Genomic DNA, 19,616 nt, shown 5'->3' with positions numbered 1-19,616 from the left:
TTTCCATGGCAATGACTTTGATTTAGACTGAAAATGGCAGTAGTCCTCGTTTCCGGAGCAGATCTTGAAAACCGTACCATATTTCTTCGTCATACTTGGCACATAGATAGGTCTAGTGGTGAACTGGTGCCTTTTGATAGTTTTGGATTTTTAAAAACAATATTTTTTGAGTTTCCATGGCAATGACTTTGATTTAGACTGAAAATGGCAGTAGTCCTCGTTTCCGGAGCAGATCTTGAAAACCGTACCATATTTCTTCGTCATACTTGGCATATTGATAGGTCTAGTGGTGAACTAGTGCCTTTGGATAGTTTTGGATTTAAAAAAAAGTTATTTATCGAGTTTCCATGGCAACGACTTTGATTTAGACTGAAAATGTCAGTAGTCCTCGTTTCCGGAGCAGATCTTGAAAAGCGTACTTAATTTCTTTACAAAAAGGCCCAGTGAACATAGTTCACAGAAGCTAATGCATTGCACACACCCGACATGTCATACTGGCGGGGGATATGAGTATTTCATGCTTGTTTGGTATGGTTTGGATAATAGATGACTTGAATAGCAAAGTGAAAGTAAGTCATTTGTGTTTGTATCATCATATACGTTGTATATTATGTACAATATTAATGAGGTACATGAGTTTACACATTTATAATTTATATTTTCAGGTTCATGAGAAATTTATTCAGCTTAACCGTGACCTGGCTAATCGTCTTAAGCACTTTGAGAGCGCTTACCATGATGCGGAACGGGAGAATGCAGTTTTCCGAGAAGAACTCAAACGAAAGGGCATAAACATCTCGGATCTTCTCCAGAGCAAACCGAAATACACGCTGTGCAACGGAACCACCAGTAAATCAGCCCCAAGAATACTTTCCCCAGAAAAACTTCCAGAAGGGATTGCGAAACAGGACTTTGTGCCGTTCCGGCACCCGAAATGTCTCCCTCCGAAGAAGGAGCGAGAACACGTTATTGATTGACTAGAGGAGAGGTCGGGGCGGAGACGCTGTGTACTTGCATAAAACACAGGATTCAGTGCGCCATGTACGTTGAATCTTGTGACTGTTTATGCGGCGACGATTCAGCACTGTAAGGTGTAAATGTTGTCCATATTTGAAGGCTGTGATTGTTATTGTGGAACCTTTCATCCCTTTGAACCAACTTGGACTGTGCCCCAAGCCAGGACTCTGCCATTATGGTGCAGAGGGATGATGGGATGTGCTGAAATTTATGCTGAGTTGTTAGGGCCAATAGCCCACCTATTGTTGCATCTGTCATTGTGGCGTGTTCGGTATTTATACAGAGTTTTGTGTCATGTTAACATGCCCCTTGGATGTTGACAATGCGCTGGATGGTGTAGGTTTAAAAAAATGGCAAACCTTGTGTAAATTTATGGATTTAGTTTTTATTTTACGGGTCGCACGTTATTACTTTTTTTTTCATTTTAATTGTGTCTATTTATGGTGCTACAGCCTGATTGTAATGTTTTGATCAAAACTTGTGGTCTTAGCTGTGCTAGGCTCACCCTTCCTGTTGATATTAAACTAGCAAGCTGCACTCAACTCGACGACACAACGGAGCAATGGACCAGAGGAAGGTTGTCAACCAGGCTGGACTGCTGACCACGTATCGAGGTTGCCGTGGCAACTAAGTCATGGCGATGTCGCCCAAAAATGTCTCGTGTGCATGTTAAGAAAAGTATCGTTTTCTACGTCACTGTTGGGCGTGGATCGTCTTCCCAGTTTCGTTACTTAGACTATATATGTTTGAGCTATGATGTTCACAAAGGCAACAATAGTGCTATTTTATATCTGTTCTGTCTTCTGTGGTTACCGTGGAAAAAGTCTTGTTCTAGTTAGTGATAGGGGTTTTCTCACTTCAACACAGCACAACCTAAACCTTATAGGAAGAACTACAAAACCTACAGAAGAAATGCTTATAGATGAATGAAACTTGTGTGTCAGTTAAAGTGAGCATGAGTGATGTTGCTGTTTCACTGTCAGCTGGACAGAGTTGCAGCTGTATGAAGCTGTGTCAGCTGGACACTGTTGCAGCTGTATGAAGCTGTGTCAGCTGGACAGTGTTGTAGCTGTGTCAGCTGGACAGTTACAGCTGTATGAAGCTGTGTCAGCTGGACAGTGTTGCAGCAGTTTGAAACAGCCTATACCAGCTGTGTTGTGCTATATTACATCTGAATAGTTGCATGAAACCGTGTCACAGCTGTCCGGCAAAAGTGCAACCAATTCAAACATTGTTGCAGCTGTATCAAACAATTTTGAAGCTGTATCAGTGTTACAGCTGCACCTGCTAGTAAGTTTGAAGCTTTACAAAGTTGCAGTTGTCTTACATGTTTGCAGCTGTGTTGACAATGTCTAGTTTGCCATGGTAAGCATGACGACGACGGCGTGCGCTGTGTTGACAATGTCTAGGTTGCCATGGTAAGCATGACGACGACGGAGTGCGCTGTGTTGACAATGTCTAGGTTGCCATGGTAAGCATGATGACGACGGAGTGCGCTGTGTTGGAGTAAGATAGTCAGTAGGTTCTTTGTCCATATCTTTCTGTCGGATGTCATGACAATGTGTTATGAATTATGTAATTAGTCCAAAGGCTGGATATTAACCGTGATCAAATTTCAAGATGGCAGCCAGTCACTATCTGAGACCAGTGACCCTCTATGACTCGACATAATATTTGTATGTCACATTAACTGTTAAATCAGGATTTGTTTCCAGGTGTTTTAGGACCTTAATCCCAATCTTACACAATATACAAGAGAAAAAGATTTAATTAATCCTGGAATAAACAGCCTAATATTTCGGGATCATATATGGGAGATAACTTGAGTAAATCTAAATCTTGAACAATTTACAGAAATCAATAAGTGTTTGCAAGGGAAAAATTCTATGATCTCAGAAGAAAGAATACTGTAATGTCATGCAACTGTGAAATGCATGTATTTTATCTTATAAATCTTCAGTGACGGCAGCAGAACTTTCATCGACAATTGATTTTTAAATCTAACTCCATGAACATAACCACATACAACTCATTTTCAAATATTGTGAATAGCAGTTTTCTTAAGAAACCAAACTTTCTTAGCACGAGATCTATGACGGCTAAGTTGCTGTTAATCTGTAGTGGGGCATCGTTTTGACGATGATTGATTGCCAAGTACACATAATTTAATGATTACTGTGACATTGATGTCTATTTCACTTGTAAATATCATAGTTTGAAATGGTGGCTATGTTTAGAAGTGTTTGGGGCTTTTTGTCTGTGTTCCTTGAATCCATGTTCCGTAATTGTTCAGGATTTGGGGTGTGTCAATCACCGCAACAACTCGGGCTGTCATTGAGAAAACATTACACAGCTGCCTGCTGAACACCCTTGAACGGATGATTTTGTTTTGGATTAATATTTATTGTAATATGACATAAATATGATACATCTTTAATTGGACTTTGTTACGAAGTAAAATAATATGATTGTACCTCCACACTATTCTGGGTACTTCTACAGAATCAGGTGAAAAACTGTTGTTAGTTCAATAACAGCCCTTGGTGATATCTTGTACAGATCACTTAAATTCAACATAGCAGCTCCAGAGCTTCGAACTCGTTTATTTCAAAATTCAAATAATTTTACATGCATCATCAAGTAGAACATCAGTTTAACACAAAACACCAAAAGCCAAATATTATTTGATCCTTTCTAAGGTTTATTCTTGCTTTCGCATGAATACGTTACATGAGTACGTTACATAATTGGCTTTGGAGGCAGAGTGTGCAATTTCTTTCTCTTTGTGATAAAGTAAAACCGTTTTACCTCAAACTACAAATGGTGGCAGTATTATCTTGCATGGCTAGCTAATATGCCCAAAGACAAAAGAGGAAATTATTTTTTATTAATATCCATAAATAAGGATTTAATAGTTTTATTATGCTTGTTGAAAGTTTCAGGTTCTGCTAATTAGGTAGGCTAAGACTTCTATGTTTCATTGGATGATTGCCATTTCTCCAACAAACTTGACCAAAGAAATGCTTTGTTTGTGCTGACTGTGGTCTGTTCAAGTTAGGAGGGAAATAGTTACATGACTGAAATACAGATTGTATGGTTAGTACAAGTTTCCAGACTTATTCTTAGTTGTGTTATGTCGGTCTGCTTTCTCACAATGTTTCTCTGTCTGGGCATGTTCGTGTGTTCAACAATTGACGCTTAAGTTGTGATCATGTTTCAAAATATTTGAAATTTAGATTGATAATCCTTTCTACAATCTTTAAGCATTTGTAATTGTGTGGTTTTATTTTTTTAATAGAAACAGCATTACAATATGAGTAGACAGGTTTTATATTCAGAATCAACGAAAGTGAATGAATTTCTTTAATGAGTTCCTTTCCTGCAATATGAACTCTTCCATTAACAATATAGGGCATTTCGGAACTGATCAGTTTATCTTCTTGGGGGAAGTCTTTTTCAGTATCTGAAAAAATATTTGTTGATTGCTCCATTTCTTTGGAAAATAATACAATTGCCACATGAATGAAGGAGTTGTTAATATGTTTCAAAAATGGAAAACTGCATTGATATCTCCAAATCCCCGACCCCCCGGACAATGATACTCTGGTCAGTACCCAAACTTGAACACATTTGGTTTCAACCATATCTTATGGATAGTACAAAAAGCAGCCTACCAATACATCCCCTTTGAAAGAAGACCACCCAATCCTTTAATGGGTTTTCATGTCTTGAAAAGGAGACACCATAGAAGAAATTGTGTATTTCTGTACTGAAAGTGAATGAAGTGAATTGAAATGCTTCATTGGTTAAATGCTTTTGGTACTATCCCTCGGAATTACATCCCCACAGCTGCTTCACGGGTATTCATTCATTGTTCACAGTTTCCGTTCATTGTTGGCTAAAAACCATTTCAAACCTTGTTGCCGTAAAATGCACAGATTACCAATGTGGATTTTAAGATGACGGTTTGAAGAAGGGTTATTTTTGGCTCAGTTTGCATATTTATTTTATTCTATAAAATACCTGTTTCCAATGTGTTGACTTGGGTGAAATAACCAACTGGAAATCTTCAATCACCTCATTGTTCAATCCCAATGTATAGCACACAGTTAATGCATTCAACCCTCATACGTCATTGTGGCAGCAGTGGCCAGAATTTCATGTCCATCGTCTGAGCTGTATAATTGTCTCATGTGATTGTTCCTATGATGGTTCAGCTGTACTTCCCTTCTTCGCACAATAATTGTTCTAGGTTGTGTGCTTCTATTGTCGGAGATCTATCATTGTTGTCAACATCATACCAGCTTTCCAAACAACACCAGTCCAACTAACTTTGTGATGAAATGAAAAGTTCTGACCAACTGTGACAATTGTAGTTTATAAAACCATAAATGTTCTTGTAATTTGAGAAGGTATGATGTGACTAGAATGAAACTAATGAATATTCATGTCAGTTTGTATGAAAATGTATAGCATGCCCATTAGTTGAGGTCAGGTCAACGTGACTAATTCACGAATTATTAACATAATTATCTTTAACTGCCCCAAGTGTAAATATTTTATTTTGAGAAAATATATCTTATGGGGTGACTAGGGGAATTTTGGGACCCACCGAGATAGACAACAGGAGATGGTTTAGACGTATTATGGCGAAATGTTGACAATTGTAACATAACATGCTATGCAGGCTGTAAATAAGAAAAGCATGCACTTTGCTTCTAAAGTAATCTGTGTACAGTGCATATGTGTACCATTGCTGAATACTGTACAAGTGACAGTCACTTGTCATCAGTTGCTTGTGAAACTGTACACACGAACTACTTGTAAACAGTGTACATGTGAACAGTCACTAGAGAACGCAGGATGAACCCTGTGACCCTTGTACAGTACTGTACAGACATAGTCAAGCCATGTTTTATTAGTGTGCCATATGTTTCTTCAACTGCAGTCTGTGGCCATGAACTGCTGTCTGTGACCACCTTACTGTGGCCATGAACTACTGTCTGTGACCACCTTACTGTGGCCATGAACGGCTGTCTGTCACCACCTTACTGTGGCCATGAACTGCTGTCTGTGACCACCTTACTGTGGCCATGAACGGCTGTCTGTGACCACCTTACTGTGGCCATGAACTGCTGTCTGTGACCATCTTACTGTGGCCATGAACTGCTGTCTGTGACCACCTTACTGTGGCCATGAACTGCTGTCTGTGACCACCTTACTGTGGCCATGAACTGCTGTCTGTGACCATCTTACTGTGGCCATGAACTGCTGTCTGTGACCACCTTACTGTGGCCATGAACTGCTGTCTGTGACCACCTTACTGTGGCCATGAACTGCTGTCTGTGACCACCTTACTGTGGCCATGAACGGCTGTCTGTGACCACCTTACTGTGGCCATGAACTGCTGTCTGTGACCACCTTACTGTGGCCATGAACGGCTGTCTGTGACCACCTTACTGTGGCCATGAACTGCTGTCTGTGACCACCATACTGTGGCCATGAACTGTTGTCTGTGACCACCTTACTGTGGCCATGAACTGCAGTCTGTGACCGCCTTACTGTGGCCATGAACTGCTGTCTGTGACCACCTAACTGTGGCCATGAACTGCTGTCTGTGACCACCTTACTGTGGCCATGAACTGCTGTCTGTGACCACCTTACTGTGGCCATGAACTGCAGTCAATTGAACACCTCAAACGGTCCTGAGCATCTTATGTATTTTTCTCTGTACATTTGAAGGCTGTTGTTATCATGTTCACCGATGTATACTGTGAGGTATAATAGTGTAGTGTACAGGATTAGTCAAACAGGCGTCTGTTCATCCTGAACTCACAGCTAGGTTTGTGATGAACATGTGAGCTGTTCCTTGTGGACCGTCGTCTTCTTCTGTGGCATGTTCACATTGTGTTCACATTGTGTGAACAGACAAGGACATAGCATGGAAACCTGTTCACTGTTCATAGGCAGACGCAAACAGCACTAGAATGAACATTCTTGTTGGGCATTTCAATGTAAGCACTTTGTTATTGTCAAGTGACTGTCTTCAACAATCTTTTAACAAACTTGAACACAAATGAACTGAATGTGACTCTTTTACTATCATTTATGGTGATCAGATGGATGGAAGGAATGGCTGATTGCCATGCAATGTTATTTCTTATCCTCTGCAGCCTACTGCCTGGAAGTGTTCAGGAAGTGTTCATAGATTGATGAACAGCTGACTGTCATTCTGTCTGTCTGTGTCTTATTTGATTTTGTTGAACTATTTCTTAAATGTGAATATTGTTAAGAACTTTACTGATCATCGCTTCATTTCCTCCAAGCTCTTGCAGGGAGAATGAGAAAAGACTACAATTGACGTTGACATCAGTCTATTTATTTATTTTTTCAAAATATTAAGTGAAATGTTTTGTGCCACATTAATATTTGTGAACTTTGTTTGATATTGTGACGAGTATCATCGTATTGTTTCTTTGTAATGAGCCGGAAGAGGAATTACAGCAATGTACGTATTGGTATGCTTTAAAAGCAAGAAACATGCTCTGCAGAGCAATTTGGGAGATAAAATATTTTAATCTTAGGAGGAACATTTTGGCTCTGAGAGTCCAAAACTATGTAGTTATGCAACATTTTACATTGAGATAATTTTGTTTCTCAGAGCTAGAGAAGAACGAGGAATGTCTCAAATATCAAATCTTGCACAAAACATCAGTGTCAGTGTTGTAGCAAGTTACTTCATCATGCAATGTCAAGGTTATCAATCAAAGCCCCAAACATCAAACTTTCTTTTTCAAAGATTTAAATCAAGGTATTTTGTGTCGCTGGTATAGTTTAAAGCTGTCTTTACAACTGTTGAGAGCATTCATATGCCAATAAGGTATATTGCAAAGGTCCTAGACCAGACCAACCACCCACTGCTGTAGCACTTGCTGAAACTAATATTCAAATTGTAAGTTTTGGACATAAGTATCGTTAATGAAAGTGGGAAATGAAATTGGAAATTGTTGGTGAAAGTTTTTAGGTGAGTGCCAAGTCTACAGCACTGGGGTATTTATGTACATAAGAGTCCCTGAACAACATGGCAGGTCGCTGGTACACAGGCTTGTGTATAGGATGACATCACTCGAGTGGTCTACTGATGGAGAGCCATATAATGGCCAACCGGTGTCAAACAATGGCTTAAGGATATGTGCAAAACTAGGATTTTGCTCATCTGGGGGGTCATCTCAAAAACACCATCAGCTGTATTTGAACCCGATGGTGAATGTTGAGTTCAAATGTACAGTTGATGTGTTCCATGGTCAAGTTGGTAGTTTTTGAGATCATCCCCTGTTTTATAAAAGTCATAGATTAGAATGCTGGAAAACTACATTATGTTTACAACCTGTGATTTGTCTTCTGGAGATCGGTACAACATAAACCCTGCAATTCCTTCCCTGCTGAGCTAAGCGTGAGTTTTGTTTCCTGGCTGCTTGTTGCTTTCAAACACCAGTTTAGTTACATGGAATAATGTTTTGTCAGTCCATTATTTGAGAATTTCTTCTTGGCAATAACTTATTTCCAAAGAGTGACATAATTTATTTGAAAGCAGTTTGAATAAAATTTCAAGCGGCTATATTCAGAGTGCCATACTAGGGTCGATTTATGCAGACATGTAAAATCTCGTCGCCTTTAAGGTTTTCTTCAGCTAGCCTTACAAAAGAGCTTTTAAAAAGTCAAAGGTTAGCTTTCAAGTATATTACTGGAGACCACCCCTTACATGCATGTTTGCTCAAGAATGCAATTTTAAAAAGCTTGCTGTTGTTTCTTACCATTTACCCCAAAAATGTACATTTAGGAGATGAAAAACAAAATTTCTGTGATAAGTGTCCCACTTCAGCCCACTACAACATTTCCTAGGCGTGTTTTGTTTTAATCCTGAAATGCAGAGTCACTACGATAGTTGGTGATGCAGATTACAGAGAGATGGTTTACGACAATGTTGGGGAGATTTAGCTGTGTATTGCCAACCTTCCATATGTAGGCCTGTCTTGTGAGATATGCTTGTCAGAAGCACTGTTATTTCAAGTAGGGTTACTCTCAAAACTGTTTCAGATTCTACTTACTTGTTCCTTTGTGTCTGTACTTGCTTAAAGATTAAATAAGTGCTATATGATAAAATGTGATTTCTGTTGTTCTTTGTTGAGATCGTCTTCCGAATCAGCTGCATTGAGGATGTTTGTCATAGCTGAACAATGTGGTATTTTACTGCAGCTTCAATTTACAATAATTATCCATTTAAGTAACTTAGAGCACTTGCAATAAGGATGTCATATCCTATTTGGCCTTCAAATTCATTAACTATGATCATTAATTTCTCCTTCATAATATTTTTAGTTTCCTCTTGTGAACTGAAATGACCACATGATTGGAAGTACTTCACATATATTTCCACTATCCAAATCTGCATATCTGGAAGCTATAAATCAAACAGCTGCCATCTGTAAAAGCCATGATCTTGTTTAGTATGACACAAATTGCTATTCAAGCTATTTACAGTCGTCAGTTTCTCCAGATGCTAAGTGACATGCATGTCCAGCTCACATCGTCAAGGCACAACAAACATACCACATTGATCTTCTACATGCGTGTCAGTGTCACTTTCACTGTCCGAACTGTCATTGATGCTCACATCAGCAATATCTACATCTGAATCATCAGGGTTGGTCGTCAGTTGCTCAGTGATGCGGCTTGGCATTTGATCACCATCTAACTCAGCAATTGGTAGTTTCTATCAACGAATTTCCAGCCATGTCCTTCTGGTGCATATTGAACAGGCGTGCCATGTTTCACCGGTGTCCACAGCCATGTCCTTCTGGTGCATATTGAACAGGCGTGCCATGTTTCACCGGTGTCCACAGCCATGTCCTGGTGCATATTGAACAGGCGTGCCATGTTTCACCAGTATCCACAGCCATGTCCTTCTGGTGCATATTGAACAGGTGTGCCATGTTTCACCAGTGTCCACAGCCATGTCCTGGTGCATATTGAACAGGTGTGCCATGTTTCACCAGTGTCCAACAGTGGCACCTTGGGAACAATGACAGAACAGACTATGAGTCCGTCAGGAAGATGGACGAATGTCTTTATGGCGAGTCTTAATCATTGGACAACTTCGAACAAGGCCATTTCTTCTCAGAGTTGATTGAGTTGTATCTGCTGATCTACAACCCAAGAGGAACCTACATCCCAGAGGCTAGAATGTCCATGATCCCTCATCCACTTCCAAATCATGAATTAGGCTAATGATAGCCTTTATATATCGAAAGGCAATGACAGGTTGCCCGTACCCCATTTGAAGAGTGAGTTTAAACTTAATGTCGCACCCAATTGAGGACACAAATATACCAGAAAAAAACCATTCCCTGACCTTAATTAAGGCTGGTGAAGTCTCCTAGCAACAGGATGTTGTTGCAACAATGAAAGATTTGGCGAGGTGAGGTGAAATTGTTTTTGTTTTTAGTCAGGACTAATGGCGATTTTTATAGAGCTAGCCCACTGAAATACCATGCCACAGTTTAACATGAATACTCCACTCAGTGAGTGAGTGAGTGAGTTTGGTTTAACGCTTAATGTAGGAGGAAAGCCCGATGTGATGCAGGTCTCAGACATTTACCACTTCGGTGAAACCCACGAGCACGGGTATGGTGCTGACAAACCTAGAAACATAATCGGGGCGAACTGGGATTCGAACCCACAATCATAGGTTTCTGGCTTGCCCAAGGGACGCAACTCTGCACAGCGAATTGCGGCGCCTTAGACGACAGGGCAAACCGTGCCCCCTACTCCACTCAGACACAGTATACTGAATCCGAGCCAACCACTCCGTGTTTTAGCCACTTGATGCCACATGCCAGACAGGGTACCATCTTTCAACATGTGTTGGTATGACGCTGCTGGGTATTGAACCCATGACCTTCCGCTGGCCGGACAGAAGTTCTATCCATTAGACTACGGAGACTGTCTCAAAGACTTGGAATCAGATGATGGAGATGAGCTCCTACATCCACTGGTTTGTGGCAGGAATTAGCCATATAATACCTCCTATTCAGCAATCATACAGCGACATGCCAGTTTTGCTGCTTCATCGACCGAAAGGCAGACATGTGGAAGGATACAGGTGGTGTGGTGAGGTGAGGTGAGGTGAGGTGAGGTGAAATGGGGTTTAACGTCACACCCAAGATTATTGCACTTACATACCGACGTGCATGCATGTGTGTGAGTGTGGCTGCTTGTACTAGTCCGGACTGATGCCAATTTATAGTGCTAGCCCACTGAGATACCATGCCACAAGTTTAACATGAATACTCCACTCAGACACCAGTCCGTGTTTTAGCCCCTTAATGTCAAGTGCCAGGCAGGGTAACAACAAGTACCATCTTTTAACGTCTTTTGCTATGACGCGACTGGGGATTGAACCTTGGACCTTCCGCTCTCCGGGCGGATGCTCTTCCACTAAACCACGGAGGCTGTCGGATGGATACAGGAAATACCCGCAACCACACAAGATGCTATCTCAACATCAATGCAGTAGCTTTTGTAGTTGGCGAAGATGTGTCAAGTACTTCCATCTGTACACTTTCACAGGTTGCAACTACACAGCTGTATTCATCAGAAAGGGAAAGTGTCGACCTTGCAAATGGTCCAGACATCCTGCTAATCAACGTTTAAGTGTCTGGAGTTGTCACAGACGATATCAGAAAACGTTTCTGGAATTGAGAAGTTCATGTGCATCTGTATTATTTGAAACAGTATGATCCAATAACAAATTCTGCTCCACTTGACAGATTCTGGGTATCCACCATCCAAAAGAACAAAATGGACAAACTTGTATCGAGTGTGTAGAGAAATGCTCACACACAAACTCCAGTTCAATATGCACCAGAAGGACTTGGCTGGAAGTTAGAAGATGGAACCTACCCATTGTTTAGTTTGATGGTGATCAAATGCCAAGCCGCATCATTGAGCAACTAATGACTATCCCTGATGACACAGATGTAGATAATGACAATGTAAGGATTAGAGACAGGTCTTACCAGTTTCTGTGTCACGTTCACTGTCTGAAGATCAATGTGATACGTCCGTCGTGCCATGAAGATGTGAGCTGGACATGCATGTCACTAAGCATCTGGAGAAACTGAAGACAGTAAATACCTCAAATAACAATTTGTGTCAAACTAAACAACTTCTTGACTTTTACAGCAGACAACAATCAAATGGGCCAGTATCTGCTTGATTTATGGCTTCTAGATATGCAGATTTGGATAGTGGAAATATATGTGAAGTACTTACTATCATGTGGTCATTTCAATTCACAAGACGAAACTCAAAATATTATGAAGGAGAAATTAATGATCACAGTTCATGAATATGTATTTTGTAGGCCAAATAAGATATGACATCCTCATTGCAAGTGCTGAACGTTACCCAAAAGGATAATTGTACTTTACTGCAGTTTCAATTTACAACTTTGGATTTAACCTTGTTCAGAAATGTTTTTGCGTTCTCTTTTATAGATTCTAACAGAACTTATTTTAACTGAGAACCCTTCACAAAAGATTATTCTCTGAGGTGCTTCTATATTTATTTAATATTTGACAAAACCACAACCTTGGAAATGTTGTGATCTCCCCTATAGAGTTGAACAGAAATAAGTTTCACTGTTAACCATTTCGATGCTTCATTTTTATTATAAAATTTTCAGGATGACTTTTTAGTTACACCGCTACATAGAGTTATCTCCCCTGTGTCAACATTTAAAATATGACCCTGTCGCTAATTTTGCAATAACCATTGAATTACTTTTAACTGAATGATAAAAAATGATTATCTTAATCTCAAAACATTTCTGTTAAAGATAATATTATCTATACAATGTTTTTCAATGTTTAAGGGAAATGCAGAGATACAATCCCTAATTGAAGCTTTGGAGTACTCAGTTGGGTAAAAAAGCTTAATTTCATGTGAAAAGAGTAATGTAGCTGCACCCACCTGCCACACTATTAAAAACAGAGCGATAAAGCTCAAAATAAGCCGAAAAAATGACAGCTTGCGTTTGTATGGTTAAATATGACTAAACCTCAGAATTGAACATCAATCCAAACATCGCAAAAAATGAACATCACCATCGAAAAAGTACTCGAAAATAGAAATTCCATTACAGCATGTGACAACCTCATCAGTCTTTTGACGCCAAATATTCAAAGAAAAAATTATTAGTTTTGATGAAAACATCCATTTACTTACAAGAGGGTCTTAGCTTAGTGTGGGGAAAGCCCGAAGTGATGCGGGTCTAAGACGTTTACCACTTTGGTGAAACCCACCAGCACGGGTATGGTGCTGACAAACCTAGAAACATTATCATGCTGAACCGGGATTCGAACCAGCAATCTTAGGTTTCTAGCAGCTCTGAACAGTGAATTGCATTGCCTAAAACGTCTAGACCACCTGTGTAAGATTTGTTTGTTGTTTTAAGCCGAACTCAGCAATATTCCACCTATATGATGGCGGTCTTTAATAATCGAGTCTAGATCAGTTAATCCAGTGATTGACATCATGAGCATCGATCCACGCAATTGGGATACGATAACATGCATCAACCAAGCCAGCAAATCTGACCAACCATTCCCGTTAGGCACCTCTTACGACAAGCATAGTCGCCTGTTAGTGGCTTTTACGGCAAGCATGGGTTGCTGAAGACCTATTCTACCCCGGCTCTTCACAGGTACCTGTGCATAAAGTGAAATGAGTCATTACTTCAGCACATCCTATAGGGAAAAGGGACCATCAGTTTTTTGTAAGACAAACATTTTTGGAAAGTTCAACCTTTTCAGTCTTTGAAACAAACATTAACTTCACTCTTGGGTGAAATAAACTGTTCCCATCACTTGGACTACAAAGTTATTGGGTTCCAGGTACCCACCCTTAAATTATATTTTTTTTAAAAAAGTGAACAGACTGTCCTTGAGCAACTCTCATTTATGTTGAATGAATGGATGTTGTCTCCAGCTGTAGACACAGGGACAGGCACAACCACCAGTCTGAGACAAGTGAACTTCCAGACGGACGAATCTCGGTATTTTACATCAAGTACTGGCCTCAAATGTCCTGCAGATTTGTTGGATTTGACCAACAGTGTCTACACCTGAGAGAGCAACATTCCAGCTACAAAGACAATGCTTGGGGGAGTCAAGGTAAACATGTGATTCAGGGCTTCTTTGCACAAGTCTAAAACAACTCATACAACTTTGAGTGAGTGAGTGAGTGAGTGAGTGAGTGAGTGAGTGAGTGAGTGAGTGAGTGAGTGAGTGAGTGAGTGAGTGAGTGAGTGAGTGAGTGAGTGAGTGAGTGAGTGAGTTTTTTTCCGCCGCTTTTTGCAACGGCTGGGGACACCAGAAATGGGCTTCACACTTTGTACACATGTTGGGGTGGTACGTCGAAACTGGATCTTCAGCGTGACGAGGGAACGCTTTAACCACTTGGCTCCCCGACCGCCCCTGAGTGAGTGAGTCGGGTTTAACACTGCTTTAACAGTATCCCAGTTAAATCACGGCATGTCAGTTTAATGTTGGCGGAAAGCCCAAAGTGATGCAGGTCTCGAACATGGGTATGGTGCTGACAGATCTAAAAACATAATGGGGGCGAATCAGGATGCAAACCCGTACTCCAGGTTTCTGGCGTGCGTAGTCTTTAGACAACTGGGCCACCCATGTCTCATTGGGCAAGTTGAGCAGTGTGTATGCCCGAATTGCACAGTATGACCACTCCCACAGTCGGCATTGTAGGAGGGGCTCTGCACATGCAACAAACCAGTGGTCGATAGGATGAGCAACCTTCCATAGTTTGATGACATGTTATCAACCTGATATTCCGAGGGTATTGGGGACCAAGATGACCCTGGAACCCCTGTATGGGGTCTGACGACTTTGGGCCTTAATATAACAAGGTCAGGTATAATCTAAATTTGTTAAAAAAACTAACAATACAGAACTTGTTATTGCTACTGGTCTAAAACACTGAAATATATGTGTGTTTCTTGTTTAATGATACTCAGCAATATTCCAGCTGTCTGGATGTGGCCTGTAAATAATCGATCTGGTGAGTGATATTATGAACAACGATCCATGCCATTGTGTGGTACGTGATCACGCGATCAACCAAGTCATCAAGGCCAACCCTAAAGCTGCATGTCACGACCAGCAGAGATAGCTGGGGACTAATTCAACCCGGGCTCCCAAATGAGTCCATTTAGGGAAGTGGGAGGTGACTTTCTTGTATATATAACATGTGCCATGGGGCAGTCAGGTAGCCTGGTGGTTAAAGCGTTCGCTCGTCACGCTGAAGACATGGGTTCGATTCCCGACATGGGTACAACATACATAACATACCACATCTCATTTTTGCTACAACTTATTCTATATTTTATGATATAAGGTTCAGGATAAAAGCAAACATCTTGAATATAAATTCAAAAGAGCATTCAAAAGTACTACAAGCTACAGTCATCGTCTCCAGCGTCAGTGAGAATGAGTATGGTTTTACACTCTGTTCAGCGGCAATCCTGCACTGACATGGAGGGGGCACCAGATATGTGATCCACATTCTACGAATTGTTTGATAGGCATTACTAGGAAGTTGACGGATGACAAAGAAGACGTTTCGGTACAATGTTGTCTTGCTTGAAAACGGTAAAAGGATCTATACTGAAACGTTGCCCTTACAGTAATTAAAGAAGTTGTGTCTACTTTGTCACATATTCTACGGTACCAATGTGGGGAAACGGACCTGGACCATTGGCGCTTTAACCTCTAGGATCAACCACAGCCCGACATGGCAACAGAAGGCTCAGTGACCAGATCACCATGTGACGTCTCCAGCCTCAGTGACCAGATCACCATGTGACGTCTCCAGCCTCAGTGACCAGATCACCATGTGACGTCTCCAGCCTCAGTATGACAACAGAAGGCTCTCTGACCAGATCACCATGTGACGTCTCCAGCCTCAGTATGACAACAGAAGGCTCAGTGACCAGATCACCATGTGACGTCTCCAGCCTCAGTGACCAGATCACCATATGACGTCTCCAGCCTCAGTGACCAGATCACCATGTGACGTCTCCAGCCTCAGTGACCAGATCACCATGTGACGTCTCCAGCCTCAGTGACCAGATCACCATGTGACGTCTCCAGCCTCAGTGACCAGATCACCATGTGACGTCTCCAACCTCAGTGACCAGATCACCATGTGACGTCTCCAGCCTCAGTGACCAGATCACCATGTGACATCTCCAGCCTCAGTGACCAGATCACCATGTGACGTCTCCAGCCTCAGTGACCAGATCACCATGTGACGTCTCCAGCCTCAGTGACCAGATCACCATGTGACGTCTCCAACCTCAGTGACCAGATCACCATGTGACGTCTCCAGCCTCAGTGACCAGATCACCATGTGAAGTCTCCAGCCTCAGTGTGACAACAGAAGGCTCAGTGACCAGATCACCATGTGACGTCTCCAGCCTCAGTGTGACAACAGAAGGCTCAGTGACCAGGTCACCATGTGACGTCTCCAGCCTCAGTGTGACAACAGAAGGCTCAGTGACCAGATCACCATGTGACGTCTCTAGCCTCAGTATGACAACAGAAGGCTCAGTGACCAGATCACCATGTGACGTCTCCAGCCTCAGTGACCAGATCACCATGTGACGTCTCCAGCCTCAGTGACCAGATCACCATGTGACGTCTCCAGCCTCAGTGACCAGATCACCATGTGACGTCTCTAGCCTCAGTGTGGCAACAGAAGGCTCAGTGACCAGATCACCATGTGACGTCTCCAGCCTCAGTATGACAACAGAAGGCTCAGTGACCAGATCACCATATGACATCTCCAGCCTCAGTATGACAACAGAAGGCTCAGTGACCAGATCACCATGTGACGTCTCCAGCCTCAGTGACCAGATCACCATGTGACGTCTCCAACCTCAGTGACCAGATCACCATGTGACGTCTCCAGCCTCAGTGACCAGATAACCATGTGACGTCTTCAGCCTCAGTGACCAGATCACCATGTGACGTCTCCAGCCTCAGTGACCAGATCACCATGTGACGTCTCCAGCCTCAGTATGACAACAGAAGGCTCAGTGACCAGATCACCATGTGACGTCTCCAACCTCAGTGACCAGATCACCATGTGACGTCTCTAGCCTCAGTGACCAGATCACCATGTGACGTCTCCAGCCTCAGTGACCAGATCACCATGTGACGTCTCCAGCCTCAGTGACCAGATCACCATGTGACGTCTCTAGCCTCAGTGACCAGATCACCATGTGACGTCTCCAGCCTCAGTATGACAACAGAAGGCTCAGTGACCAGATCACCATGTGACGTCTCCAGCCTCAGTATGACAACAGAAGGCTCAGTGACCAGATCACCATGTGACGTCTCCAGCCTCTGTGACCAGATCACCATGTGACGTTTCCAGCCTCAGTGACCAGATCACCATGTGACGTCTCCAACCTCAGTGACCAGATCACCATGTGACGTCTCCAGCCTCAGTGACCAGATCACCATGTGACGTCTCCAACCTCAGTGACCAGATCACCATGTGACGTCTCCAGCCTCAGTGACCAGATAACCATGTGACGTCTTCAGCCTCAGTGACCAGATCACCATGTGACGTCTCCAGCCTCAGTGACCAGATCACCATGTGACGTCTTCAGCCTCAGTGTGGCAACAGAAGACTCAGTGACCAGATCACCATGTGACGTCTCCAGCCTAAGTATGACAACAGAAGGCTCAGTGACCAGATCACCATGTGACGTCTCCAGCCTCAGTATGACAACAGAAGGCTCAGTGACCAGATCACCATGTGACGTCTCCAGCCTCTGTGACCAGATCACCATGTGACGTCTCCAACCTCAGTGACCAGATCACCATGTGACGTCTCTAGCCTCAGTGACCAGATCACCATGTGACGTCTCCAGCCTCTGTGACCAGATCACCATGTGACGTCTCCAACCTCAGTGACCAGATCACCATGTGACGTCTCCAGCCTCAGTGACCAGATCACCATGTGATGTCTCCAGCCTCAGTGCCCAGATCACCATGTGACGTCTCCAGCCTCAGTGCCCAGATCACCATGTGACGTCTCCAGCCTCAGTGACCAGATCACCATGTGACGTCTCTAGCCTCAGTGACCAGATCACCATGTGATGTCTCCAGCCTCAGTGACCAGATCACCATGTGATGTCTCCAGCCTCAGTGCCCAGATCACCATGTGACGTCTCCAGCCTCAGTGACCAGATCACCATGTGACGTCTCTAGCCTCAGTGACCAGATCACCATGTGATGTCTCCAGCCTCAGTGCCCAGATCACCATGTGACGTCTCCAGCCTCAGTGACCAGATCACCATGTGACGTCTCTAGCCTCAGTGACCAGATCACCATGTGACGTCTCTAGCCTCAGTGACCAGATCACCATGTGACGTCTCCAGCTTCAGTGTGGCAACTGAAGGCTCAGTGACCAGATCACCATGTGACGTCTCCAGCCTCAGTATGACAACAGAAGGCTCAGTGACCAGATCGACATGTGACGTCTCTAGCCTCAGTATGACAACAGAAGACTCAGTGACCAGATCACCATGTGACCTCTTCTAGCCTCAGAATGACAACATTAGGCTAACATTTACCAGATCACCAAATGACTTTTCCTAACTTCGTCCTTGTCTATTTGTTTGTTTGTTGTTTAATGTCACACTCTACAATATTTCAGCTATATGACGAGAGTCTGGAAATAATCAAGTCTTGACCAGACAATCCTGTGATTGACATCATGAACATCAGGGGTGGAAATTTTAAAAAGAACTGAACTTGCCATCGGACAAGTTTAAAGCCAACTTTCACTTGCCCTGAAATACGTATTCCATTACCATTTATCATTTTTTATGGATAAATTAAAAAATTATTCACTATTTCCCGCGATGTTATTGAAAATAAAATTCTCGGACACACATTTCGACAACGGGTCCACATCGAAAATGTCAAAGAGCAAAATAAAGAAGTTTTAAGCAAATCTTTAAATATATTATACAAAGTGATAAATAAAATCAACAAAAATATATCTAAAAGTAATCAAACTTACATCTAAGTTATTATTTCCATCGTTTCGTGCGATTGCGTGTAATGTAAGTCAAATGACATCTCAGCTTTCATCGCCTTGAATTCTCAGCTTGGACACGATGTTTAATGCAAAAAAATATGCATGAAAAATCTTTGTCACAGCTCGTAACCTAGCACAATACATTCACGAAGTTCCATACTTTTTATATATATATCATGATTTCCTGCTTAAAACGGTCAGAATAACATGATTTAACAAAAATCTTTCGCCAACTTCTGAAATTTATCAAACACAAGCTTGGTATCACAGCTGTAATTTGACTGGCTGCCTAAGGTCATGTGCTCAATATAGACCAATCACGAAACTTGTAGCAGATTTCGGCAAGAAAGCGTCATTAGAAACCAATTTTAATCCAATGACTTCACTTGTTATAACTACGGGGA

At 42.2% G+C, this 19,616-nt stretch overlaps 1 protein-coding gene across 2 annotated transcripts in view; it reads left to right on the top strand.

The window, feature by feature from the left end:
- The window catches only part of LOC139471660 (ski oncogene-like), a 47,324-nt gene extending 38,150 nt beyond the window's left edge, over positions 1 to 9,174 (top strand). For both annotated transcript variants that reach the window (XM_071254090.1, XM_071254089.1), the window contains one exon: positions 666 to 9,174. In XM_071254090.1, the coding sequence (XP_071110191.1) occupies positions 666 to 977 (312 nt within the window). In that variant the 3' untranslated portion in view covers positions 978 to 9,174. The remainder of the gene's footprint in view (positions 1 to 665) is intronic.
- Positions 9,175 to 19,616: the final 10,442 nt, after the last annotated feature.

This window comes from Haliotis cracherodii, unplaced genomic scaffold (genome assembly GCF_022045235.1).
Source record: "Haliotis cracherodii isolate W230 unplaced genomic scaffold, xgHalCrac1.p SCAF_23, whole genome shotgun sequence".
In the NCBI taxonomy this organism is placed as follows: Eukaryota; Metazoa; Mollusca; class Gastropoda; order Lepetellida; family Haliotidae; genus Haliotis; species Haliotis cracherodii.
The sequence above is the reverse complement of the archived record's forward strand: the minus strand, read 5'-3'. Positions and strand labels throughout refer to the sequence as shown.